Raw genomic sequence first — 14,144 nt, 5'->3', positions numbered from 1 at the left:
AACGCAATGACGATTCTCGCGAGCTGTTATTGAAGTTTATATGGGTTTGAATAATAGGTATTTTAATTCAAAAGCACGCCTCAGCGTGTCGACCGAACACGCTTCATATTTTTTTATTAAAACCAACCTAATGCCAATTAATGTTCTGACTCATTTGTTCATCAATTGACTGAGAAATAATACACTTAGCTTAGACAAACCAGTTTCTTGATTGATTGTTGTTGCTGCTAGTGTAAATGTATTCATTCATACGTATTTGAATATAAGCGTACTAACAGATATACCTCCCAATCATGATGTGCAATTCTCGATGAATTTGAACTGCAAAAAAGATGAAAATGGGTTAGGTGTTCTATTCAATGTTCCGAATGCATGGTGCCTGGAAATAGAAAAAAAATAGTTCCAGGTTTTGTCAGGTCGATCGATGGTATTAAATTCACACACCAAAAATTCTTCGAATGAAATTAAGTTTGAGTAAATTTACATTAGAATCGCTAGAATTGATTTCGCCTAATTGACATGGTCACAACTTTTTTAATTACATGTATGAGTATTACGCATTATAATACGAGGGAGCATATAGGTTATTGACACTTGACCATTGAAAACGACAGAAATCAGAAAAGGTCATTATTGAAAAGCTGCAAAAAATTTCCTAAGTATGTGAGTTTATCCGATTTTGGGTAGCACGATGTAAATAACGGTGGCAAAAGGTGGATTATTGTAGTTTTCGTTGTGGTAAAACATTGCTCCGGTTAGAACCTTTTCCTTTAATAGTTTTTAAAAAATGTTTGCTGCTAAACTGACTACACAAGTTATTAAATACCAGTTTTCTTTTTTATTTAGGCTTCGATGGATTTACCTCCAGATAAAGCAAAGCTCCTAAAGAATTACGACGATGAAAGAAAATGGGACATAATTTGTGATCAGGCAAGTTTTATTGGATTAATGTAGTGCGTTACTAAATGAAATATAATATGTTATTTCAGGAGATGGTTCAAGCCAAGGATCCGCCATCTCACTATCTCAACAAGCTCCGAACATATTTGGATCCGAAAGCTTCGCGTAGTCATCGGGTAAGTAGTCACTCTTTAAATATAAAGTTGAATCATTTGTTGACATGGTGGGATATTAACACCTTTCCATTTCTCTTTCTAATTGTGATTCTCTATTTCTCCCCATTTCTCTTGCTTTGCTTAATAATTTGCACATGTTTTTCATGGTTTAACAATAAAATAAATTGGTATCGTGACAACATTTCGTGGAACCACGATTTTGTTGTGATTAAAATATGCCTACTTACAGCTTTATTTTATTTTTTTTTCTGTCAGAAACGAAAAATGGTTGGCGAATCGACGTCTACACAGGTGTTACGCGATTTAGAAATTTCCTTGCGCACCAACCATATAGAGGGGTGAAAGAATTTCTGGACGATACAAACAAAGGGCTCGATGCCCTTGTTGATTACCTCAGTTTCCGCCTTCAAATGATGCGACAGGAGCAGAGAGTCCATGGCTCGTTTAATGAGTCCGAAGAACATTTGATTTGAACAATAGTGGTTTGGGTAACAATACTTCCGAGGCAATGGGAGTTATGTCCTTGAGTGGTGCAAGCAATGCGTCAAATTTTGGTGGTGTGAGCAGTGTCAACCTTCTGGAATCATCGAGGTACCAAAATTCGAATACATCCGCTTTAAATGTAATCACAAATAGCATTTTGCGGCCATCGATACTGGACGCTCTTGACAGCCCCAGCATCAAGAGGCGTTCACGCCACATTGCCAAATTAAATATGGGTGCATCAACCGACGACATACACGTCTGTATAATGTGTTTACGTGCAATAATGAATAACAAATACGGATTTATATGGTTATTCAACACCGCGAAGCAATTAACTGCATAGCGCTTAGCTTGATACATAAGTCGTTGCGCACGAAGGCGTTGGTACTGGAGCTTCTAGCTGCAATTTGTTTGGTCAAGGGAGGACATGAGATTATATTGTCGGCTTTCGACAACTTCAAAAATGTCTGCAACGAAACTCATCGATTTCAAACTCTCATGGAGTACTTTATGAACTATGATGTGTTTAATATTGACTTCATGGTTGCGTGTATGCAATTTATGAATATAGTGGTTCATTCTGTTGAGGACATGAACTATCGAGTACACTTGCAGTACGAATTCACGGCTTTGGGTCTCGACAAGTATCTTGAAAAGCTTCGACTCACCCCGAATCGGAGAGCTGAAAGTTCAAATATCGGCCTATTTAGATAATGTTTTTGACGTGGCTGCTTTAATGGAAGATTCCGAAACCAAAACAGCCGCTCTTGAAAGAGTGCAAGAATTGGAAGACCAAATAGAAAGGGAAATTGACAGAAACTCGGAGTTATTGTATAAATGGCTGAGATGGACACTGAAGTTAGGTTCTTAAAGGCCGAGAGGGAAGACTTGTTGACGACGGCTCAAAATCGACGAGGAAGTGACAACGTTGCGACGAATATTAAAACAAAATGAACAGGAACTGAAAAAGCGAGAATCTCTTTTGCAAAGCAAAAACCTTGAGTTGCAAACTTTAACACGGTCACTGCCTCGATCGAGTTCAAACGGGACCAACTCATCCGATAATGATGTTTCTGTCAAAGAATCTTCGGTCGAGTGTCCATCGCCCCCGCTTCCACCTCCTCCCCCACCACAAGAACATATTTCAGCATGCCTGTCCCCACCACCACCACCGCCACCATTACCCCCTGCGCCACCACCTCCACCTCCATTGGGAGCATCGGTGTCACTAAATATGCCTCCACCGCCACCAGTAATTAGCGAATGTGCCTTGTCGCCGCTGCAACAAAATTCCGCTCCATATTGTTCCAACCTCCTCCACCCCCTGTTGCAGGATTTATGCCAGCTCCAGATGGTGCCATGACCATCAAAAGGAAAGTACCAACAAAATACAAGCTTCCCACATTAAATTGGATAGCTTTGAAACCAAATCAGGTGAGAATAGCATTTCCTTTAGAATTAATTAGCTTGACGATATTGTGGTTAGGTCCGGGGAACAATCTTTAATGAGCTGGACGATGAAAAGATATACAAGTTTATTGATTTCAATGAATTTGAAGAACGTTTCCAAGATCGGCGTTGGTGGCGGTTTATCTACAGGAAACAGTTCGGAAGTCGACGGAACACTCCAATCGTATCCCAGTAAGAGGTTCAAGAAACCAGACAATATATCTTTGCTGGAACATACAAGATTGAGAAACATAGGTACAACATGCTTAACTAATGCTACCACAAAAATTTATTTTTATGTTTAATCTATCGTTATTTACAGCGATTTCTCGCCGAAAACTGGACATGCCGATAGATGAGGTAATTTCAGCTATACACAGCTTTAGACTTAAAAAAATTGTCGCTTGAAAATGTCGAGCTGCTGCAAAAAATGATTCCAACCGACGTAGAAGTAAAAGCCTACAAGGAATACATAATCGAAAGAAAGGACCAAAATCTTCTAACGGATGAAGACAAAATGATGCTTCAGCTTCCAAGGTCGAACGAATCTCTTCGAAGTTGTCTATAATGAATTATATGGGAAACTTTTTTGATTGTTTGCATTTAATATGTCCGGTAAGTTGCTAGAATATGTACAATGTATTGAAGTAATTTTGAAACTCTATTCGTATTTAGCAAATACAATCCATAACTTCGGCGTCAACTTCCCTCAAACAATCTCGAAAATTCAAGGCAGTCCTTGAAATTGTGTTAGCTTTGGCAACTATTGAATAGCCGTAAGAGGGGACCTGCTTATGGGTTCAAGTTGCAATCGTTGGACACATTAATTGATACGAAGTCGACCGATAAGCGTTCGTCATTGCTTCATTACATCGTTGCAACCATACGACAAAAATTTCCTGAGCTACTGAATTTCGAAACGGAATTGTATTGTACTGATAAAGCGGCACAGGTCTCTCTGGAGAACATTATAACTGACGTTCATGATTTAGAAAAAGGGATGGAATTGGTAAAGAAGGAAGCCGATCTGCGTGTGAAAGGAACTCAAACGCACATTTACGAGACTTCCTTAACAACTCCGAAGATAAACTGAAGAAAATTAAAATCGAATTGAAAAATGCCCAGGAATCGTTCAAGGAGTGTGTGGAGTACTTTGGGGAATCGTCACGCAATGCGGATGCGGCTGCATTTTTTTCTTAATAGTTAGATTCACCCGGGCATTTAAGGTAATTTACAATCCTCCGATTTATATATATATGTGTATCTTAAGGTAATAATATAAATGTTTAGGCCTACGATCAAGAAAACGAACAGAGAAGAAGACTGGAACAGGCTGCTGCTGCTGCAGCATCTAAAAGGAAAGCGAACAGGTCCAAATGAGGAACAAGTGTAACCAGAAGAAACAACAGGTAACTATTTTACGAAGCTTTTCACCAAACGTAGTAGATTGCCTGTTTTCACTTAATCATTAATCACCATTGTCTCCATAAATACAATTCATTAGAAACTTGGTTGCGTGACTATGGAAAGCGGCTTATTGCATAAAACGCTCATTAATTTGGCCTGACGGATTGATTATTAGTGGGTGTGCATCCGGTTAATTTTATGTAGACTAATTGGAAAAAATCTTTTGTTGGTGGTGGCAGTGGGACAAATCTAATTGATTGCGGAAAAAGTTATTGGCCTTCGTCTATCACTTTAATTTTCGTCATCTGCTATACAATGATAGCACAATCAAAAAATAAACAATCAAGTTATAATTTGATAGAAAAGAAAAACATATATCCTTTCGCCCTCGTCGATCGAAAGCGTCGAATTTCAACTAAGAAAGATATTTTCTGACATTTGTATTGTCCAACATCAGTACAGCAAGCGTTCGAAAAATACAGAAAGGGAGTCGTCCCGGCCACTTTAAAGTCAGCATATCAGACTCCATGTAAGTGACTTGTACGTGAGTTGTGTTGAAAGTAATCAATTTATTGTTCTCCAGCTTTTTCTATTATTTCAATTAGTGTAGAAAACATTAACTAGATTGTTTGCCCTTAACATTTCCAAAGTCATGCAACGACTACACAAAAAAGTGCATTAGTAGCTTCGTTTTCTGTTAATCTCTTGTCTGCTTCGTATAGGTTGTGGACTTTTACTAATCCATGTGCATTTTATTTTCTTCTTTCATTTACACATTCTTTCATGGACATTAAAGCTTCCTGCCGGGATATGTCCTCCAGGACGCCGTAATAAACGAACTGAAATGTAAAGCCATTTCAGTTCGGGAAAAGAAGCTTTTACTGCAGGACGAAGTTTACAATGGAGCGCTAGAAGACATCCTACTTGGCCTAAAGAGCGAGCCGTATCGTCGAGCAGATGCGGTTCGTCGCAGCCAGCGCCGGCGTATTGATAATACCGCCTTTCACGGACTCTCGAAGAGCTTGACGTTTAAAATACACGTTAAAACATTTATACCAGTATCAGCCCAATATTTTTACGTTTTGCCAGACGCATATATTGGACTCCAAATAACCATAGTTGTAAGAATCGAAACTATTTCGATATAAAATTTTATAAACCTATCGAAGATGCATTTTTATAATAACGACTGCGAACGAGTTGTTGTATTTTACATTCCCACATTAGATTGCAATAACAACCAAAAACGAATATTTTACGAGGCATTGAGCCGTCTTATATAAGCTAACTGCATTTTTATCAAACTCATCTTTTCACACATACGTTGAATCTCCTAGAATACATAGCATATGTTCATTATATTTTGCGAAATGAAAAATATAGCAAAAAATAAAATAAGTATAGTTTTTTATAAGCAATTTTTGTAGGTTTTTTTACACAATTTATATCGAAATTATATTAAACCAAATAAAAAGGAAAATAATAATAGATTTGCATGTGAAACCTTATTAACAACTAATTAATTACATGGGATGACACATTTATTGATTCTATTTTGTTGTATGTGTATTATTTATGTTTACTGTTTAAAACGAATATGTTTATTGTTTTTAAATCTTTTTTTTTAATTACATGTATATACATATATAAGTTTGTTTTAAGTTTTTTATTATTCCATAAAGATCAAATATTAAAATTGTCTGCGTAATCAATATTTTTTTTAAATATTGGTATAAAATTCTACTGAATTTTTTTTTTTTGCTCAGTCCAGAAAATGGCGCTAACTTGCGAAAAAAACTTATTACCGAAATTGCAAGCATTTTAATTTTAAAGATTTTTGTTGGTAACTCATATTATAAGTTAGAGAAAGTCATTACTGGTGATAACTGCTCAGTTCCAGAAACTGCAAGAATCATCTATGTTTGCAATTCTTTGATATCATAAACGGGAAAATCGGTTATGCCTAAGCGGATATGTCCGCTTCTTTTCCAAATTATACAAGTTTCAAATTGAGTTAAATAGCGCGATAGATGATAGAAATACTTTATGTGTTTTAAAAAATATGATCCATACTCTTTAATCTTTCAATTACATGACAAAACTGTTCGATTCTGTTCAGTGTTATATGTACATACATAAATATCCTGTTTTTGATCGGCCCAAACGTTTTTTTAGACAATGGTTTGGTTTATTTTTCATTTCCTTTATATCATACAATTTAATATAAATTAGGCAACATGGCCAAGCAACAAAATATAAAAGAACTAAATACAAACTATATATTTATGTAAAAAAAGTTAAACAACAATAGTCTTTCAGACACAACTCCTCCACCAAGCTGAGCAGCCGTTAAGCAGGCGGAGAGGAAAAAGGCAAGAGGCATCAATAGTCGCATCGACACAGATGCTGTGAAAATGAACTGTCAAACTAATTTTGAAATTGAAAATTTGAATTAAAAATTTATTGATATTCGTAAAAATTGTTGAAAAATGGATATCATAACAACCCACGATTTGTGTCGTATAAGAGAACATATAAAAATCTACTAATTTTTGTCAAAACATTTTAAAATTATTGACATATCAATGTTCCCAAGCGTTGATGAATCTACCTGCATGCATCAATACATTTCGGAGCTAATTATCACTCGTTTTTAAACGAGCGAATGTAGCACCTAAATGTACTGATGCCTCTTGCCTTGCTTCACGGTTCAGTTTAATCCCGCTTCGGCCCGGAACAGGTTAGCAGCCATGGTTACTACACACAAAAATTGGCAGAAATTAGAAAAAAAAAATGTAGTAAGCTTGTGGTTACCTTTTTATTGTACCATGGGTAATGCGAGAGTAAAAAATGATTGATTATGGTGAGAAAGTGAAAGCACGCAACGCAACCATTTTGGTCGGAGCCATACGTTCAACTTTTGTGGTGAAAAATGTCGAAGGCGCATGTCGGATATTAGGTAGGCGTCTCAATCAGACCACACTAATATAAACAAGGTAACTTTATGCAGTCATATGTTTCCAATTGTTTAAGAATTATGGCTTAAATTAACGTTCGTAACTCTGTTGTAGTTTTTGCAATTGTTTGAACACCTATCTCACTAGACAAAATTTATTCTTTTGGTAACTTATACATGAACTCAGTTGTTTTGTCTTTTATCGACGATCAATAAAAATGTGAGCAAGCAAGCTATTACTATTTGTTAGTTTTTTTATAGATCCAAGCTAAATTCAATGTGTGGCATAGCACTTAGTAATCTGTCGCCTAGAAAATCGTCCGACTCCGTTGTCTGGCAAGACCCAGTCCGCCATTATGCTTCACACATTTTCATCGACCATTCCTCCTTGTCTTCGTTTTTGTGTGGTTCGGATCGCTTTTGAATTCAGTTGGAATAATTTTACAAACTATACGCATTGCAGTTTTATCATCAAACTTTTCAATTTTTTCGAAGTAGGAGAGAAATCAATGTCAAAAGAAAAAATCTTTAACAATACACAAAATACACCATAATAATGGTATCGATATGTGAGGTATAGAACAACAATTATCCGTTCCAGCGAGCTAGCTAGCAAAGGCTTCGACTCAATTTGCTCAATTTCTTTCTCAAAAATAAAATATTGGAAAATTGTTCTTTTATTAAATTTCAATCTTGGTCGCTCAGAGTTTGCTTGAATATCTCCCATGGAAAATATCGACAAAATTAACGTTATATAAAAGGGTAAGTTATTGTTTTAAAAATAGAAAATATAGAAAATAGTGCAGAGTATTTGTGCATACAGTCGAATGCCACTTTGTTGTCTGTCGTTGTCGTTAGTGCCATGAATATTGAATATTTTGTGTGTATACACTGGCACTACTGACACTGTTTACATTTGTCGGTCGTCAGCTGTGGAAATTCATGGGACTTGATTCAATTTGGATTTTTATGGGCGTGCTTGGTTGGATTCCCAAGTTATTGCGGAGAAATAATACTTTTTGTCACTTAATTTTTTATTTTGAATTGTAGCGAGTTAGCAGCGCACCTGTCACAGAAGCAGCGTGCACTGAAAGGTAAGAGCGGAGGGAGAGAGACAGTTGAGAAGCTGTCGTCGTTGGTGTTTTTTCAAGAGACTCAAAATTGATAGAAACAACAAAAAAGCTGCTGCAACTGGTGCCTCTGCCGAGGACCAGCCGCCGCGCAAAAAAGGACGACGTTCAGCAGCAGGGGGTGCCACATCATCAGCAGCAGCAGTAACATTGTCTGAAAATTTCACTGGGTCAAATTTGAGTGGCGATCAGGCCAGTTCATTGTTCTCGGGAGACACTGAAACGGCGACAACTTCAAGAGCCGCCGCAGCTGCACAACAAGAGCGAATACGCAATCAAAATAATCGCGAAAAACAGACAAAAGGTGATTCAGCAAATCAAAAAGCAAACAATAACACCAATAACAAAGAAAACCATCAAGCAACGGAGAACAAACAACTTGGACAGCAGCAACACCTCTGCAATACAGTCAACGATACAGAAAAAAATCGAGGGTAAATATGGATAATGTTGGAATGATCCCTTCCACATCTGCGGCTATTGAAACCGCATCTGGTGTCAGTAACCATGGAAGTGACTCATCGCCTAACATTACCAATTCAACAACAACTAATGGCCACGATTCTAAACATAATGGGTTCACTGCCAGGGATAACAACAACACGACAGAACCTTCCAATACACGCGACGATCAGAACAACCAGAATGAGGCGAACAACACGATCTCTTGGCTCGGAAAATCAAACCAAGAAATCATAAGACTCATTGGACAATATTTACAGGACTTGGGTCTCGAGAAGTCGGTCAACACATTGATGTCTGAATCCGGTTGCTACTTAGAACATCCATCTGCAACTAAGTTTCGCGAACACGTCCTTTCAGGGGAGTGGAGCAAAGCAGATGCAGATTTAAAGGTAAGCCTTTTACTTATTATTGGATCATGTTAGGTTATTTCCATCATACATACTAACAAACTGAATACGCCACACATAAAAATTGTTAAATGGTTTAAAAATTAACAAGAAATGAGAAGGCTAAACATTATGATTCCAAAACGTGTACAATTTTCACCTGAATACGCCGATTCAATGTTTTTTGGGACTCGGTGTTGAGTTAGACATGTATAAGATGTCCAAATTTTTAGACAGTTAATTTAGTATGAAAAATAATAAATAATTGCTATACAGATCTATGCCGAAAAAGCTCCTAAAAGTCTTCTATATACAGAAAACTTCCGTATGTTGCTAATACAAAGAAGACAATTCAGTGACAAATTATAATTTTAAAAATGGTATGCCAAAAAGGCGAATTTAAGAAATATAAACTTTAGATATTCAATTCTCAACACAACACGACCCTAAAACTGCTCAGTCATATTGCCATACAAAAATATAATCATTTAAGAACTACGATTCATTGTTATTCCATTAGAAAAACGAAATGAGAATGCGTTATAATATAAACATTTTCAGGAACTGGAACCGCTTATAGACAATGGGAAACCATCAACCATAACTGAAATGAAATTTATATTATTGGAGCAAAAATACCTGGAAAATCTTGACGATGGTTGTCCTTTGGAAGCTTTGCATGTTTTACGAAATGAACTTACGCCGCTACAACATAACATTTCGAGGGTTCATCAGTTGTCCTCATATATGATGTGTTCAAACAATCACGATCTTTACCAGCGTGCCAAATGGGAAGGTAAGGGAATATTATCCCGAGCCCTTGTAATGGAACGCTTACAGACATATTTGCCTCCCTCTGTTATGATGGCTCCTAGGCGTTTGCGATCCTTACTGCAACAGGCAGTTGAGTTACAGACACAAAATTGCATGTTTCATGATATGGCCTGGGAAACTAATCTGCAAAATGTATCTCTGCTAACGGACCACTGCTGCGCCACCGATGGGTTTCCACTCCAAACAATTCAAATATTATCAGATCATTGCGACGAAGTTTGGTTTTGTAAGTTCTCACCTGATGGCTTGAAGTTGGCTACTGGAAGCAAGGATGGTGCGGTTATAATCTGGGATGTCGATCCCTATAAATTGCAATTGAAGCAACGTCGAGTTCTGGACAGTCAAACCCAAATGAGAGTTGCTTTCATCAATTGGAGCCCCGATTCGAAAATGATATTGGTCGGCGGACCTGAAGACTCTACGGAAATATGCATTTTTAATGTCGATGATGGCCGCCTAATGATGAAAATGGATAACATGAACCAAGAAGATAGCCTATCCTGTGGGGCATTCAATCGTGATGGAACCAGGTTCGTCTGTGGTGGACAAAAGGGACAGTTCTACCTATGTGATCTCAAGGGTACAGTTCTCGATTCATGGGAAGGGGTGCGGATCAACAGCGTAGCGTACAGATCGGACAATAAAACTATATTAGCTGCAGACAACCACTTTCGGATCCGAGGGTTAGTAAATAATTCACATATAATTAAATGAATCTTATATCCTGATTTTCTTTCCTTTTGTGTAGATACAACTTTGAAAATCCTCGGACAGATTTCGATGTATTGAAGGAATCACACCCAATCATGACTTTTTCGGTTAACTCCGCAGATCGTTTAGCACTGCTGAACATTTCAAATCAAGGTCTGCATTTGTGGGACTTGGAGGATAAATGTCTATTGCGTAGTTTTCAAGGTATTCGTCAAAGCAAATTTGCTATACATTCGTGTTTCGGAGGAGTCAATGAAAGCTTCGTAGCCAGCGGAAGCGAAGACAAACATGTTTGCATTTGGCACATAAAAAGAGAAGAACCATTGGCCAAGCTGTCGGGTCACGCAAAAACAGTTAACTGTGTCTCTTGGAATCCCGTTTATCCCTCCCTATTGGCCTCAGCCAGTGACGACTCGACCGTTCGCATTTGGGGTCCCACATCTACACACAACATAAACGCTACACCCGAGAGTGATGATTGCTCTTCGTGTTCATCTTCTTCGTCGTGGAATATGACCTCCTAGAGCATAACAACGGAGATGTCGGACGTCGTTTTAGTGAAAATATCTGGACCCCTTTTGTCATAAGATATTTAATATTTTTGTTTTTAAGTACTCTATCACGCAAATTATAAAATTGCTTCTAGTTAATTGTGATTTAACTAAATTTATTATCGGTAGAGGACCGGTTTACTGATCGCAGTGAAGTTCATTCGGAGACGTGCTGTATCATCCATCACTATTTTCTTTCGAAATCTTTTAATTTTGTAACAACGAATTAGGTGATTTCGTGTTCCATCGCCTCGACACAACCTCGTGAATTGTGTTAATAATTTGTTGTTGCAGAAATTATTCAGCTTTTTAACAACGCTCTTCTTTTTGAGAATGTGCTAAAGAATTATCGAACCTCTACCGTGAAATACTGTCCTATATCTGCCCAGGACAGTGTAATTTAACGAAACGAAACACAGTTTGCAAGACTGCAGGTTCCTTGGGGTAGGGGAGAGAGAGCCCACGTGAAACTGCACCAATAAAGAGGTCTGCCATCATGTGTAAGGGTATACTTGAGATATTTTACACAATTTGCATATATACCATCAATGTGATTCGAGAATATAGAAGTATAAACATATATAATATAGAAGTAGTTTGATTTGTTAAGTGATCACATAATTTGAAATATTCTAAGCTGGAACAACATAGGTATATAAGACTTATTTTTAAACCAATCGCTAATAACATACACGTTTATTTTAAAAATATAGAATCCATTCTGAAATCAAAAACGGTACACTCGAAAGTACCTGATATGTTTTATTTATTAATGGCGCTTAAATATCTATGGCAAAATACTGTGTCATCAGATATTCCTTAAGAACATATATAGAAATCACAACCACTGTCGATATCACAGGTCGACACCGACTTACTACAATATACACGGAAACTAGTGCACACAAATGATGAGCTGTTACGAAGAATCGATGAAGCGATGCACCAAACTCTGTAGTGTTCTCCCGCCAGAGCATAATCGGCAATAGGAAGAATTTAGAAAAGTTTGCGAGTGCGTAAGCTTTCATCATCAGGTAGCTACTATCCATCACGCTAAGGCCGGTTGGTTTCGATCCCAAAGTAATATTTGCAATTACCATTAGCATTGTGCAAAGCAAAAATTCTGCAAAGAGGAACGACAATTGGGAAACCCATAGTTAATCTGTTTGAAACTTACCGCCGATTTTATAGGCACAACAATTATAGAATCCATGTTCATATGGTGGTGAATCGTTGTTGGCTATTTTCAACTTTCGCTCGTTTTCCCCCCTCCACAAGGTTAGCGATTCGAGCAATAACAATATCAGCGACAACTTCCAAAACAACTGCAACGAAACAGGTAATATAAAATAAGCCGTTATCTACTGACTATCCCAGCTATCTGAATATGCCAATGTTCAGCGATGTACCTTAAAATCTCGGTTATGTAGTGCATGGCGGTAAGATGAGTGGGATAGCAACATGAAGTCAACAATTATTATGACAGGTTCGAACTCTATATATTTATCTGCGGTTTTGTGACATTGGTCCTGAAAAGTAATTTCTTATTAAACCATAAATGTTCGTGTCTTAGTCAAATGTTTCCAAACGCTGCATATAAGATTAATTTATTCTATAAATCCGGTAATATGTTAAGCCACTGTTCGGTATTGACCCCATTGAAAAATTGTAAGTCCAACTGACGAAACAATTCGAATAGGGTCGTTTCAATGTTTTTCTAAATTCAATAATTTTATTGAATACAATTCAATAATTGCAATAAATGCAATGGATTTGTAACGCATAACATTTACAAATATTCAAATGTTCAATATCTTCAGTTCCATATGAGATATCGGAAATATTAATCAAAATAATGAGATTATAAGCTTATCAAAAACGGTCTGTTAAGGCAACGAATTTATTCAATATGAAACTGGTATCACGTTAGCCGGTCCAGTTGGAATCGTCCCCTAAAATTGTGTAGAAGTTTTCAATTTTGATGTGAAACCAACAAATCAATTATATTAGATTTTCATACTTGTACGTGTATTAATTTATTGCATTACTATACTTACACAGTTAATAGTTTTAATTATTTTATCATACTTCTTGTATAGATTGCTTTGTCTCTTCCCGCAATTTATGCAGACATAGCACTCCATTTCCACTTCCTTCATCGAATTTGAAGCAAACGTCATACAGCACACGACGAAGAAACAAATACCCAAGACAGAATTGGAAACTACGAGGCCTCTTAGAAATCCGACGCCGTAAAAGTTAGATGCAATGAGTTGAAAACATCAAAAAATTCAGTGTTCTGGAGATCGAAAACAGAGTTGGTCAAAGGATGTACGGCGTTTCCACGGCACTATTTTTTTTTTTTTGTTTTGAAATTTGACAAGGTAAATTACAAAAAATGCAGAGCAGGGAATGTTAATTTGAAATGAGGTTACCTTTATTTTAACATGTTTTTTTTTCGGGTAAGGTCATCGGTTGGGGGCTTTATTTAGACAACGGAACAGGAAATAAACATGGGATACAGTGTGGTATGTTAGCAAAATACAACTCTGCTTCAAGACAATTTTTCTTGTGTTGACGTCAGATTAGGTTCTTCGCTCGAACGTTGCCTCTTGACGTAACATGGCCCTGATTCTGTTCATTTCGATTAAACTTGGAGACTAAAAATTAGCAACTTTGAATAAATTTGTTTA

At 37.1% G+C, this 14,144-nt stretch overlaps 2 protein-coding genes and 1 pseudogene across 3 annotated transcripts; 2 read left to right on the top strand and 1 right to left on the bottom strand.

Annotated features, from left to right (window-relative positions):
* Positions 1-766: 766 nt before the first annotated feature.
* LOC131801793 (formin-like protein) lies at positions 767-4,859 on the top strand (annotated as a pseudogene).
* Positions 4,860-7,785: 2,926 nt separating this feature from the next.
* On the top strand, positions 7,786-12,185 carry LOC131801791 (WD repeat-containing protein 26 homolog). The gene is made up of 4 exons (XM_059120742.1): positions 7,786-8,136; positions 8,425-9,358; positions 9,917-10,872; positions 10,938-12,185. The coding sequence occupies exons 2-4, from the start codon at positions 8,945-8,947 to the stop codon at positions 11,422-11,424; spliced, it is 1,857 nt and encodes a 618-aa protein (XP_058976725.1). The 5' UTR covers positions 7,786-8,136; positions 8,425-8,944; the 3' UTR covers positions 11,425-12,185.
* On the bottom strand, positions 12,171-13,674 carry LOC131801792 (protein ARV1-like). 2 transcript variants are annotated; one of them, XM_059120743.1, is made up of 4 exons: positions 13,509-13,671; positions 12,861-12,980; positions 12,629-12,776; positions 12,171-12,574 (listed from the first exon to the last, which is right to left on the bottom strand). In XM_059120743.1, exons 1-4 carry the CDS (start codon positions 13,629-13,631, stop codon positions 12,231-12,233), a joined length of 735 nt encoding a protein of 244 aa, XP_058976726.1. In that variant the 5' UTR covers positions 13,632-13,671; the 3' UTR covers positions 12,171-12,230. The 2 variants fall into 2 exon arrangements, with proteins under 2 accessions (XP_058976726.1, XP_058976727.1); XM_059120744.1 differs by lacking the exon at positions 12,861-12,980 and having other exon boundaries at positions 13,509-13,674.
* Between the last annotated feature and the right edge of the window lie 470 nt (positions 13,675-14,144).

This window comes from Musca domestica, unplaced genomic scaffold (assembly GCF_030504385.1).
Source record: "Musca domestica strain aabys unplaced genomic scaffold, Musca_domestica.polishedcontigs.V.1.1 172, whole genome shotgun sequence".
NCBI lineage: Eukaryota > Metazoa > Arthropoda > Insecta > Diptera > Muscidae > Musca > Musca domestica.
Note: the sequence above shows the minus strand (reverse complement) of the source record. Positions and strands in the feature narration are given on the sequence as shown.

What these genes read in the sequence shown, in the direction of transcription:
- LOC131801791 (XM_059120742.1), top strand. Translation starts at nt 8,945, where the DNA reads ATGGATAATGTTGGAATGATCCCTTCCACATCTGCGGCTATTGAAACC. An exon ending in AAGCAGATGCAGATTTAAAG is followed by an intron (nt 9,359 to 9,916) that starts GTAAGCCTTTTA and finishes AAACATTTTCAG; the next exon opens with GAACTGGAACCGCTTATAGA. An exon ending in AACCACTTTCGGATCCGAGG is followed by an intron (nt 10,873 to 10,937) that starts GTTAGTAAATAA and finishes CCTTTTGTGTAG; the next exon opens with ATACAACTTTGAAAATCCTC.
- LOC131801792 (XM_059120743.1), bottom strand. Translation starts at nt 13,631, where the DNA reads ATGACGTTTGCTTCAAATTCGATGAAGGAAGTGGAAATGGAGTGCTAT. An exon ending in TACATAACCGAGATTTTAAG is followed by an intron (nt 12,777 to 12,860) that starts GTACATCGCTGA and finishes GTTTCGTTGCAG; the next exon opens with TTGTTTTGGAAGTTGTCGCT. An exon ending in TTGTGCCTATAAAATCGGCG is followed by an intron (nt 12,575 to 12,628) that starts GTAAGTTTCAAA and finishes TCCTCTTTGCAG; the next exon opens with AATTTTTGCTTTGCACAATG.